This window comes from Triturus cristatus, chromosome 12, assembly GCF_964204655.1.
Source record: "Triturus cristatus chromosome 12, aTriCri1.1, whole genome shotgun sequence".
Taxonomy (NCBI): domain Eukaryota; kingdom Metazoa; phylum Chordata; class Amphibia; order Caudata; family Salamandridae; genus Triturus; species Triturus cristatus.
The window spans coordinates 67,866,953-67,880,740 of record NC_140595.1 but is presented as its reverse complement, the minus strand read 5'-3'; the positions used below and the strand labels follow the sequence as shown (position 1 = coordinate 67,880,740).

Below are 13,788 nucleotides of genomic sequence, written 5' to 3'. Positions count from 1 at the left end.
CTTGTATAGGACCAAATGTGTTCCGGGGGTCTGCTATGGGGCTGAGATCTGGGAGACAGCCAACTTCACCTCCCTACAAATCCAGGAAAATAACTTTTTTTAAAGATTGTTAGCAGTCCCCAAGGCTACAGCCAATTATATAGTCCACAAAGAACTGTTGCCCCATATCTTAGCGACACAATAAAACAAGCATTTACAATGCAATGGTCTCGGCAATATTATAGGTAGAGCTATTGGTATTGCTTATTATTTTTTTATTATTTTTGTATCCCTAAATAAATGGCATTGTCATTTCTATAGGCATTAGCTTTTTTTTTGCATATGTGATACCTATTGCATTAGCAGAGAGAGAGAGTGAGGTAGTGAGATAGAGAGAGAGAGTGAGGTATTGAAATAGAGAGTGAGGTAGTGAGAGAGAGTTAGGTAGATAGAGAGTGAGGTAGTGAGATAGAGAGGGGGGTAGATAGAAAGTGAGGTAGTGAGATAGAGAGGGGGGTAGATAGAAAGTGAGGTAGTGAGATAGAGAGTGAGGTAGATAGAAAGTGAGGTAGTGAGATAGAGAGAGTGAGGTAGTGAAAGAGTAAGGTAGTGAGGGAGAGGGATGTTGTGAGGTAGTGATATATAAGCATAGAGTGATGTTGTGATGTAGTGAGATAGAGAGAGAGGTAGTGAAAGAGAGAGTGAAAGTGAGTCAGTGAGATAGAAAGAGTGAGGTAGTGAGATAGAGAGTGATTGAGGTAGTGAGTGAGAGAGAGTGAAGTTGTGTGGTTGTGAGCTAGAGAGTGGGAGCAGTGCTTCGTTCTAGTGGCAGGGGTGTCCCTAGAGCGGGGCATTTATCTAAAATCTGTGTCTGTAGTGGGGGAGTACTTACAATTACACCCCGATGTGCTTACAAATCCGGGGGTGGGGCGTCCCCAAAAGGCCTTCCTGAAGTTATTCCAACGTCACTGCCATGATGGACACTCAGGTGCAGTCAAGCACTGGCGTCAGAGCTGGTTTCACGTGGAATCAAACACTGCGCTTGAACGAGGGGGAGGCACAAAGGTCACCTTTTTGTGCAGTTTGACCAGGCGTCCCGGATTTGCCGGGACAGTGCCGGGTTTTCACCAGCTGCCCCGGCAGATTTTGGGAAATTTAGGCAATGTTCCGGTTTTTTAGACAGGGTCGATTTAAAACGGTGGCAGGTGCCTTTTTATGTTTTTCAAAGCAGCGATATGCAAGCAGCTGTTAGAAGAAAGCGGTTTAATTATCAGGCATGATACTGGCTTTAAAAAATGTATTTTAATGATGTTCTTATTGCCTCATCTGTAATTCTATGCTGAGGAGCGGTGTCATTCTGCGAGCCCAGTTAAAGTAAACTTGTAGTCCTTCTTCTGTTTTAGTGAAATGTCCCGGTTCTTGGCTTGAAAGTTCTGGTCACCCTACTTTTGGGGTACACCAGAAGCGTCTCGTGCCAGAGCCCAGAGGAATGACACGTCTTGAATACCCAGTCTACAGCGGGCCTCGAGCTCCTTGCTGCTTAGTCAGGCCTGCAGTCGGCGTTCACACAGCTTCAGGGAGCCGGACCTTTAATCACTAGCGCCATGTGCAAAGTTTGAGGGAGACTCCGCACGCTTTGGTGAACAGGAACCCTTCCATACGGATTGTTTCCAGCGTATTTGCCTTTTTGTTGTTAGTGGTACATAGGATACAACGGAAGCAATAAAGCCGTATAGAAACGACACGGTCTGGCTCCACGTTTGCCTCTGTGTGTCTCCTCGCGCAGCGCCTTGACTCTCTTCGGAGCCTTTACTGCGCTACAAACATACGCAAAATAATATGGGAGGTCTTGAAAGTTACCAACCAACACAGACCCCAGGGTGATACACACATGCCTTATTAATACTGCCCCCTTCGCCTGACCTACGTAATATACCGCCCACTCGAAAAACATGAAAGAGAAGCGAGGGAACAGTTTGCCTGAAGGCACATCTGCCACAGAAAGCACCTTGTTGTGTCTTATACAACACCCACGTCACTCGGAGACGGGTGTCACTTGATTTGCAACCACGAGGGGCGGGGGCAGTTACACGAGCGCCCTGGAGATTGCGTTTAACGTCAGTAGAGTCGACTATAAATATAAGAGCAGTGCTTTAAATGGGAATAAATAAGTGCAGGTACTCATTATCATGAGCTAGGGGTGTAGGGAGTGGGCGGGGCTAGGGGCGGGACTAAGGGCAAGACATGATGATACTTAACGACTTATATAATAGTTGCAGCACACACCAAAACACATAAAAAATGTGTTTATATAACAAAGCAGGTTAACTCATTACACAAAATGAAAGAGAAATGTGATATGTTAACATGACCTTTTTTTGCAATAGTTGCACCTTCTTAATGTCATACTGTTAATTGCTGGTATTTAGCACAATACTATATACTTTTGAGCATGTGAGTAGGAAGAAACTGAAAATACCCCCACTTCGAACCAAAGATCTTATGGCACCAAGCCAATGAAGGAAATCATCATGACCCTCCCCAGAAGACATCTCTTGTCGCTTCCATCAATCTATCCATTCATCCTTTCATCCTACCATTTACCTGCTGATGTCCACCCTTTACCCTTTACATTCTGTTGTCTATTCAGTTTTTCATCCATCATTTAGTTTTTCACCATTCCGTCGGTCCACCCTTCATATCTAAGCCTATCCATCCATCCATCCATCCATCCATCCTTAAACCTATCCATTCATCTTTTCGCTCATCCATCTCTTTATCCACCCTTTCACTCATCCAATCCTTTCATTCATCTATCCATCAACCCTTTCACTCCTTTATACCATCCACCCTTTCATTCCATCCACCCTTTCACTCAATCCCTCCTTTCACGCATCCATCATCCACCCTTTCATCCATCCTCCCTCCCTTTCATTCATCCATCCAATCTTTCACTTATCCACCCAATTTTTCACTTATCCACCCATTATCCGCCCTTTTATCCAATCATCCACCCTCTTTCACCTATCCATCCATTCACTCATACATCCACTCATCCATCCATTCATCCATCTATACAGCCATCCTTGCTCACTCACTCACTCACCCATCCATCCACTCACTCACCCACCAACCCTCCCAACTACGTTATTTATGAAACTTTGTTGCCAAGCAGACATGTACACACAAAGTGCCACCCATTTTCTTTAAAATACCTCCTGAGAGTGTCTTGATTCTCTCTCTCTCTCTCGCTTTTTTCTTACAAAAAACAGGCATACAAATGCAGGCAAACACACAAACATAAGTAGACACACAAAAGACTCCATGTTAAAAGCCATGTTATACTCTTCACCATGGCTTTTTTAATTGCCACTGCCAGGGGACTGCCGTGATTCCTGTTTGCGCAATTGCAGAGGATAGTGTGAATGTGGTTGACAGCACAGGGCCTGAATGGACCCCATAGCTGCCAAGGTTTCAGATTGCTATGTGTGACATTTCTCATATTTTCATTGTAATTATGTGAGTGACATTTCAACGACTATGAGTAACACTTTCTTGCTAGCAAAATTAAGCAATGAAGAGGACGGAATCATATAGATATCCGAAATGACACCCATTTGAGTATAGCTGCGAATATTTCAAATTGCTAATGAGTGACATTTTCATAGATTCAGTGGATTTACGAGAGTCAGGCAACAACTAGATGTGTAGCACTTAGAGTGGCACCTTCTTGCGACCAAAATCATGGAATGAAGTCGATGGAAACAGACAAATAACAGAAATTACACTCACTTGAGCAACAAGGAAGTCAAACTCTGCAGCAGGTGCTTCTGAAGGAATTATTTAATTTCTAAAGTAATCAGCGCCCTCCACCCCAACCTCAGCTACGGATGTATGTCGTTACAACGCACACTTTTACAACGCATGCACTTACAACGCATTTTTTACAAGGCACAATCCATTACAACGCATGACATTACAACGCAGGACACTACAACGCATTTTTAAAAACTACCTTTACAACGCATTTCCATTACAACGCATACTATCTTTACAACGCATACCATTACAACGCATAATATTAAATTGCATTTAAGGTAAGTATTAGATAGTATAGGGGTAAAAATTACTATTCTAACTCCAGGGGGTGCAACAGTAGGGTAAGTGTTGGATAGTATAGGGTTAAAAATTACTATTCTAACTCCAGGGGGTGCAACAGTAGGGTAAATGTTGGATAGTATAGGGGTAAAAATTACTATTCTAACTCCAGGGGGTGCAACAGTAGGGAAAGTGTTGGATAGTATAGGGGTAAAAATTACTATTCTAACTCCAGGGGGTGCAACAGTAGGGTAAGTGTTGGATAGTATAGGGGTAAAAATTACTATTCTAACTCCAGGGGGTGCAACAGTAGGGTAAGTGTTGGATAGTATAGGGGTAAAAATTACTATTCTAACTCCAGGGGGTGCAACAGTAGAGTAAGTGTTGGATAGTATAGGGGTAAAAATTACTATTCTAACTCCAGGGGGTGCAACAGTAGGGTAAGTGTTGGATAGTATAGGGGTAAAAATTACTATTCTAACTCCAGGGGGTGCAACAGTAGGGTAAGTGTTGGATAGTATAGGGGTAAAAATTACTATTCTAACTCCAGGGGGTGCAACAGTAGGGTAAGTGTTGGATACTATAGGGGTAAAAATTACTATTCTAACTCCAGGGGGTGCAACAGTAGAGTAAGTGTTGGATAGTATAGGGGTAAAAATTACTATTCTAACTCCAGGGGGTGCAACAGTAGGGTAAGTGTTGGATAGTATAGGGGTAAAAATTACTATTCTAACTCCAGGGGGTGCAACAGTAGGGTAAGTGTTGGATAGTATAGGGGTAAAAACTACTATTCTAACTCCAGGGGGTGCAACAGTAGGGTAAGTGTTGGATACTATAGGGGTAAAAATTACTATTCTAACTCCAGGGGGTGCAACAGTAGGGAAAGTGTTGGATAGTAAAGGGGTAAAAATTACTATTCTAACTCCAGGGGGTGCAACAGTAGGGTAAGTGTTGGATAGTATAGGGGTAAAAATTACTATTCTAACTCCAGGGGGTGCAACAGTAGGGTAAGTGTTGGATAGTATAGGGGTAAAAATTACTATATTATGCGTTGTAATGGTATGCGTTGTAATGGTAGTATGCGTTGTAATGGAATGCATTGTAAAGGTAGTTTTTAAAAATGCGTTGTAGTGTCATGCGTTGTAATGTCATGCGTTGTAATGGATTGTGCGTTGTAAAAAATGCGTTGTAAGTGTAGTGCGTTGTAAAAGTTGCGTTGTAAAGGTTGTTCCCCCTCAGCTACAGGTGCGGCCAAGCCACATGTAACAAAGGTAGCTATCTCTGTGCCAAAAACAGCAACGCACTGAGCTATCCACATACAATATAGTACATACAATATGCTTTTTTGAAGGAGACACATTAGCCCTCTATGCTACTTAATGGTGAGAGTGGAACTGCCAGTAGAGAAAATTGTGAGCGCTCTCCAGCGGGAACAATAATCACGACTTGTGTGCTGAGAAAATAAAGGGTGCTGCTTCGTAGTGTCACTGTCAAGCAGGGATGTTGAACACTTTGCACTACTAATAAATCAGCAATACAGCTAGTTTAGACAAAACGTAGCGCGTTTTCAGCAAAGACAGACAACTCAAGTGTGCCCATTTGCAAGGCCCTATACTGTGCTGGCGCCACCCAATCTTTGTCTTAACAAACATTTTAAATGTCAGCAGCAGGAGATTATTAAATTAATACCTGACTTACCTGCATCTCTTTACAGCTGTCAGAAGGATCCACCGAGAGGAGTTGCAGGCCTGGCATCGCGTGGATCTCTAGCCTGTCTCTTCTCCAGAGTCAGACAGCGAGCCCTGCTGCAGTGCAGCCTCAGCCTGTGCCACCTGCTCCCACAACGAGACTCACGCTGGCGTAGTGAGTCAGGGGCAGAAGTTGGGCTCTGCTGGGCTGGGCACAGCAATAGCACATCATGTCGAGGTCATGAGGAGGTGAGCAGGTGATCGATTCTTGAACACTGGCTTCCTCCCTTTGCCTCAATGCAGCAGGGGAATTCCTGGGTGACCTGGGGCCGGGAGGGCAGGCAGGAAATGCAACATCCTGCCTCAGCGCGGGTGCCGACCGGACATGGCTCCTCCGCAAGTGTGCCTATGTGGGACCTCACATGACCCGGGGAACACTAACAGCAGGCAGGGTTGGCGGCACTAGTTTTCAGCTTCTTTGGCATATAAGAAAGCCTTCTATGTACAGACCCGGTAATTGAGGCATTTTGCGTTAGGAAGGTAGGTGCCTCAGTGCAGAAAGCAGTTAGATAATCGCTCCAGGGGCCTCTTCGATCGCATTGTCCGGGCATTAACCCTCCGATCGAGAGAAAGTAAGGGAAATGTGAGAATCTGCCGCCCTTGCCCCTGATAAAATGTCTATGTTTAAAGTATTACCCTGCACTAACTTTTCACTACCTGAAGTGCTGCGCTTTGAAAATCACACGGGCACACTAGCAGGTAAATGAATCTCGACCCTGCTTTGTCAAGCACAGCGTCAGAGTGAGCACCGGACATTATTCAAATGAGCACTGCTGAATAGCTCAGCTGGGGCTCAGATCGGGGCTACTGAAGTGGTGCCTTGGCTTCCAGACACGTTCTACTCCTGCTCATTAGCACTCACAGCAAAGGGGAGCCTACTTTTTCATGAGTACCAGTACTCTCCTGGGAAGAAGAGAAGTGCCGGTTCTCAGAGCGATACATCTAAGAAGTGCCGGTACTCAGTACTGGTGAGTACCGGCCCATTTAAAGCACTGTAAATAAGAGCACACATTGTCGCCGCCCAGAGGCCGAGCGCCGGGATTACGCAGGCACATTCAAGCCCTCTGTGTCACATGAATTGTCTGTTGTCGCACCAAGGAGCCGTGACGAGGAGAGACTGCAAGGACACACGTCTGTCGGGTTCACAGAGTACTCCCAGGAAATGAAGCGCCCGCGGACATTTACAGTAAAGAGAATTAATTGTCAGAAGCGAGTCTAAAACCCGGTCAGTGCCTTGAAAGACGGCTACTGTCCTGGGCGAGCAGCCAGGCCCCGCCCTTCACTGGCCCCTCAGGCGATGCAGTGACGATGCGGCACACGCAAGCTGCACGAAAACATTCACAAGATTACAAACTGTGCTGAATTTTAAATCAGTGTCACAAGAGGTCTACATTTTCATATACCCTGTGTCCTTTCACGGTAATTATTTTTCATTAGCTTTAGCTATTTTACGGACTGAACTATAACAAGCATTAACAAGCACACCACTGCCTAAGCACACCACTGCCTTTCTCCGAGGCGAAGCAAAAATGCCTCGGAGAAACGCAGCGGCGGTTTCAGATTCGGGGGCGTGTTTCTTTTTCTCTCCTCTTGCCATTGGCTGGAGGAGAGAAAAACACGCCTAAAAAAGGGCGTGGCTAAAAAGTGGAAAGAAGAGCACGGAACACGACCCCGAATCTGAAAAAGACGGAGCCTATTTGGAGGGACGGCTCTCTCCTCCAATGGCTGGCCTCCATTTAGGAAGCCAGCCATTGGAGGAGAGCCAAAAAGAGAGGCGGGCTAAAGAGCCACTCTCAGAAACATAAGATCTCCGGACTTCCGGTTCTGCCTTCGGCAGACCGGATGGTCCCTCGACCTAAAAATGGCTGGCCTGTCGTTTTGGAGCGAGATTTGGGCAAAGGAGGAAACCAAATTTACCGGAAAATTCCATGGATGGAATACATTTTTAACCTGTTAACATGTTGCAAAGTCGAAATTGATAAAAAAGAACCCGTCATCTATCTTGGACTTTGCAAAAAGTGATTTGAAGCTTAAATATTTAATTGTCATGAAAAACGATAGGAATAGGGCTGCTAACAACAAATCCAGCGTAGTCTCTTATTGTGAACATCCTTTTATGATGACGCTTCAAACTTATTTAATACTGGTAAGAAATACCCCAAATAGATTTTATTCAACAAGATTAAGGTTGGGGACCTTACACTTTTTATTCGCATTTCCAAAAATGAAAAAATGGGGTCACAAATTGCCAAATTGCCCGTGTGACGGTAAAACATCACAATCGACGTTGCATTTCACCTTGTTTTGCAGCTTTTATGGAGATATTCAGAAATCAATTTTAAAACCACTGTTTTTATCAAATCGGCTTTATACTTATAAACAAGCCTTTAACCTCCTTTGTGGCCTGGGAAACCTGAAAATTATAAATTCTGTGATCCGTTATGTGCAATTTGCCATTAGGAAAAGAAGGGATTATACACATCTGGATACATTATTATATGAAGAAATGGACGAAAACTGATAAATTCCCCCTTTTAGTTTTCTTTTTAACCTTCATTTGCACTTTATATAAAAAAAACTAGGCAATTATAATCATTTATGCAGATTAGAGAATGTATGAAGAAAAGCGTGATACTATGCAGCTTATGTACCCTTATGCACAAAGTAAGCACTAGCACTTTTAAATAGAATGTTTTACTTGTATTGACTGAACGCGTAAAAATTTGACAACCTTTAAATGGATGTCTTTCAATAGCTCCATGGTTCCTTTATATGCCGTTTTTGTACTAGATTAAGCAACGTCAAATCTAACTTGTACAGATATAGCTTGTTATTGTTATGATTTTAATTACTTTGTGATGTAGGAACGTTCCTTTTTTTAGAACATGCTTAAATGGTGTTTTTTATTTGCACCGAATAAGGCTGAATTTGAACTTGAACTTGAGCATCTCAAGTCTGCATCAATTAGGGTCTAGTCTTGGGGCTCGGTGGACAAATGCATTTTCTGCAGAATCCTGTGTTTGACCTCATGGACATGAGTTTGAATCTCCATAGTTCCACTCTGCCCTTCATGCTTCTGAGGTCGATGAAATGAGTTACTTGAGTTGGGTAATCATAAACAGCTGTTATTCACTCACAAATGTTACAAATATATGTTACGTTCAGAAGCTACCAGGCAGAATATACACACATTTTAGTTAATTGTAGCTCATTTATTGATCCTTATTTTTTAGATTTTGGAACTGTAAACAACCTGATAACTATAAAGGAGAAGAACACTGTGCCACTGTGGGTTCGTATGAGTACTGTGGATATCCGAAGGACTGGAATGATGACAACTGTGTAAAAGAGCACAAGTTCATCTGTGAAAAAGAGGCTGAAGATACAAAGATGGATTTCATCCCATGAAATACAAAGCCAGACAATGGATCGCTTCTAATTTAGCCCTTTTATGTTTAAAAAAGACAACATTTATTTGGATGCAACAGAATGCACAGTTCATATTGGGGAACACGAGTTAGTTTGTGAAAACCTGAATGAAAATAGTTAAAGTTTATTGCTTATAGTTCTTAATAAGCATCACAAATAAATCAAACAGTCATTATAAATCCAGGTATAAATAAAAAGCATTTGTAGGTCAATTAGTTCAGTGTTGGTCATAAAAACCAATCAATAAAACATCTTTTCCAGGAACAATATAAAAAAATTAAATACCTACGCACTGTATGCAAGCATCTCAACAGATCTTCTTCACAGACTTCAAACCACCCAAATTGCCGCTGCAAGACTCGTTGTTGACCTACCGCACCAAACACACACCACACCACTCCTCAGAGAGCCCCACTGGATCTCCACCCAGATGCCCTGCCAGTTCAAATTTCTCACACATGCATCAAAGTCACTACACAAGACGGGATCAGCATTCCTCAATCACCAGCTTCACTTCCACCAGCCCACAAGATAACTTCTCCCAGTATCACTCTCACTCGCACATCCACCCCGCATCCACTGAAGTAGAATGGGAGGTCGATCATTCTGCTACCAAGCAGACACATTCTGGAATGACCTCCCCCAACACATCAGAGACTCCACCTGACTTCTTGTATTTCACAAGAAAACAAAGACCTGGCTACCCAATTAGTCTTTTTGCAGGACGTTGAGACTGCCTGTATTCAGGCCGAGCCTCACCACACAATAGAAGGACCTACTCTGCGCTTGGATACCCTCACGGGTGATATGCAGTGCTTTACAAATCCACCTTACTGTATATTACAACTACACATAAAAGATGATATAGAATATGTGTAAATGTGTCCATAAAGCATATTTTTTGTCTAATTGAACGCACAAATATTTCTATTGATAATACAAACCCAGGCCAAGGCAACCTTTCTGACACACAATTTGGGGATTTTAGTTTGCCTGGGCGGAGGTTGCAGAATTCAGCTAAGCGGAACTCCACAAAGTGATCGAAAAACTCTGCCGCGCTACGCAGAGTTTTGCAAGATGTGGAGTGCGTTAGGTCATGCCATTCATGCAAATTTTTAGCACTAGGTGTTTATCGAGGGCTGAAAAATCAGTGCGAACGGCACCATGCGCAGCGCAAGAGGGCGCTGCTTCTTTCTGCCGCTCGAGTAGATGTTCTACTGGAGAGACAGCGTCCTCAACTCGAACGGAAGGTTTCTCAACGCGAGCGGTCGCGCCCATCTGCGGCCGCCTGCTATCACAAATCTCGCTGGGAGGTAGTCTAGCATTGGATTTTCCTCGCTCGCCCTAACCAACTTAAAATTCGCGGAGTGAAGAAAACTCCGTAAACAGAGCGGAGTTCACCGCCCAGGCCTGGATTTTACCAAATTATATTGTGATTGCGGCATTATCCCACTTAAACATCAAAACAAGACAACCCTGCTCGATTATATTTGATTACAAACAGGGTCATCATACTTCTTTCAAGTTTAAAATGTTTATAAATATTTGTGCTAAAAGTGTCAATGTGTTTTACAGTACTTGTACAACAAGGGTTGATATGCGTCAATCAGTGTTTGATAAACCATAGGAGGAACAGCTAGTTTTATTAGTCAAAACAAGCCAATGCAGTGGCATCATGGCACATATACTCTATATATTTGACAAAGTTACATGAAAGTTGTGGGATGTTCCCATTTTAGGTGCTGAATCAAAGCTGCCCTACATGATCTGATTTGTAAAGTGTTGAAGTGCTTACTTAAAAAATACTTACATGCGCCCATCAAAATTAGACAAAATGTACAAAATGGGAATAAATGCTTTTGCTTTGTATCCACATAGATGACAAGATTGTGTTGGCTGAGTGCACTCCCAATATGGAATTATGTCTTTTGAGGATAGATCGCCCATCCTTAACCTCATGAACTTTGTCTTGATGTGGTAAGAATACTCAAGTAATACTATGGTTGCAAACAGATATAGGAGTTTAAAAGCAGCCATGCATGAGCTATCTTAGCAAGTTAATTCCTGAAGAAACCAAACAAGTCTAACTGACCTGCTTACAAATTGCTTAAAGGACGGGCCTGAGACCACAGAGTCCCATAACAGAGTAAGCCTTAAAGTGCTCAGTGCAGAGGATAGATACTCTTCCCAAGAGATATTTTATTTCACCAAAACCCATTTCTGCCCAGATAAGTGAGGGCAGGGAGGATGTGGGTGCTTGTTCCAGTGTTTTGCAAAACTAAATAAGTGCACCCTAGTGTAACAAGACTTGTCTAACTAAGCCAATTCCAGGAGTATCTGTGCCTGAGAGGTAATGGGTTGATGTCTAAAGGGGCGTCAGTAGAAGTTTGCCTAGAGAGTATCTAAAGGTTTTGAGTCTTGTGCACGCATTATTTCTGATCCATAACTAAGTGATGCTATAAATGTAGCCTCGTTTGTCTTAAGTATAGGAGTCCATGTTGGACCACTCAGTGTTGGAGTGTTTTGAATGCAGCTAACAATGAGTTTGAATTTTGTTTAGATAGTTAGCAATAAAAGATGATTCCTAGGTGTGTTGGTTATGCGCAAATTTTTGTCTAACTACCAAGTCAAGTTTTCTTTTTATCCCGGAGGTTGCCAAATGCCATACCTTCTGTTTTCTTGGTATACATTTGCAGCCCATTCCTTCTAGTACATTCAGCAAAGGTTGTTATCAGGAATTGGAAATCTATTGGAGTCTTGCTAAGCAAGACTATATCGTGCATGTTAGATCTGTCAGCCTTAGGGTGGTGTTCCATCAAACTTTTTGCCTACTTACCTCCAATTTTTGCTGAAATTCGTTTTTGTTGGCCTTAGGACTCTGTGCACTTTATCACTGCATAGTACAGTGAGATTTAAGGGGGCTTATTAGCTAGAAACTGGCAAGGATTTATTAACATTGGTACAGTCAAGCCCTATCGCAACTATCTGAGATTGTGCTGAGGTTGGGCTGTTCCACACCTACCTGTATAGATCACAGATTGAGATATCTAGCCATTTCTAGCTGCCTTACTGTATTGTGAGGATTTTTAAGCAAGAGTTCCCCAAAATAAAAAGATGTGCAATACATTTTTTAATATCCTCAATCTGAGGCAGATCTTTTGGAATAGAAAAGAAAGTCGCCTCAAAAGATGAAGAACTCGGAATCCCTCTTTGTTGAGAAGTGCTCCCATAACCTGAAACTCCAGCCTTCCAGCTGCAAAGAGGGTTCCTTCATGTTATTTTCACGAAAATACAGAAAGTCATTCCAGGATTTTTCCCTGTTAGTGACCTGATCCTAAGATCATTACAATTTCATTTTCATTCTCCACTTCTTCGGTGTACCTACTTCCTCTGTAGGGTGATTGCCTTTCTGCCGCTAGTGTACATATTATGGTTTTCTGCTGAATCCTATTTTATATTAATCTTGTAAATATGTACCTTGTGTTAATCATTGCTACTATGTAAAATGCTCTGCTGCCCTTTGGGTCTGGTTCATGTCATATAAAATCTACTAATAAATCAATCAATAATAAGAAAAAATTGAACATGTGTGAATGCTTCTCTCATAGCAATGACAGCAAAGTCAAACAAGCATTGGCATAGGCAATAGGTCTCGCCTTTGGGACCTTATAAGTGCTAATCCATTGAACAGTTGATGTTGTTGCACCAAGGATATTGTGCTGGATAACTAAACACTTATAAAGACCCAAAGGCGCGACCTATTGGCTATGCCAATGCTTGTTTTCTTAAGTGGTGGTCTTAGTGACTCAATGGTGGGCCTTTAGATAAGGGCACGACAGGCCCGAGCTAGGAACCCAGATCTAGACGGCCTACCAATTGGCTGACAACTTCTAACACCAGAGTGCCACGAAGCCACTCCGAGGCCTGGATACTAAGCCATATATAGGTGCATTGGAAGACCCATCTCTTGTCGCCTGCCTGCCACAAATTTCGCTGCATGTCCTAGTCCAAAGGTCTTCAAACTGTGGGGCGCGCCCCCCTAGGGGATCGTGGTAATGTTCCTAGGGGGGCGCAAATGCCTGTGTAAATACTTGTAAATGAAGATGTCCAGGAGGTGCGACTTTCTATATTCATCGCGTTTCCAGGCTGTCTTCATTTACATCCAGCAGGTAAAGGTCATAGAAAACCATGGCAACTGTTATTCTTGGCGCCATGGTGGCGGGTTCAAAGACGTGGTTAAGTGGCTAAAAAGGAAAAGAAAAACATTTCCTGTAAGTATTTGGTTGATTTTTCACGTTTAGCTAGCTGCATATGAATTAATGCACATACCATAAACGAAAAATAAATGCAAACTAAAATAATCCTTGGGAACACTATCTTTAATATTATCAAACCTCAATTCATTAATACCATCACTACCGTTGTCTGTGAAACCAGAGAATCAGACAATTGAATCCTGCTTGGTATAGTGTGGAATGCTGACTTTTGTATTTATAATTCTGTTAAGTCCCAGCCTGTAACATAAAGCACTGTG

General features: G+C 42.7%; 1 protein-coding gene across 1 annotated transcript in view; it reads left to right on the top strand.

Annotated features, from left to right (window-relative positions):
- LOC146772513 (asialoglycoprotein receptor 2-like) overlaps nt 1–12,833 on the top strand; it is a 59,189-nt gene extending 46,356 nt beyond the window's left edge. The window contains exon 7 of the mRNA XM_085637080.1: nt 9,059–12,833. Within this exon, the coding sequence (XP_085493206.1) occupies nt 9,059–9,233 (175 nt within the window). The 3' untranslated portion in view covers nt 9,234–12,833. The remainder of the gene's footprint in view (nt 1–9,058) is intronic.
- The last annotated feature ends 955 nt before the right edge of the window (nt 12,834–13,788 follow it).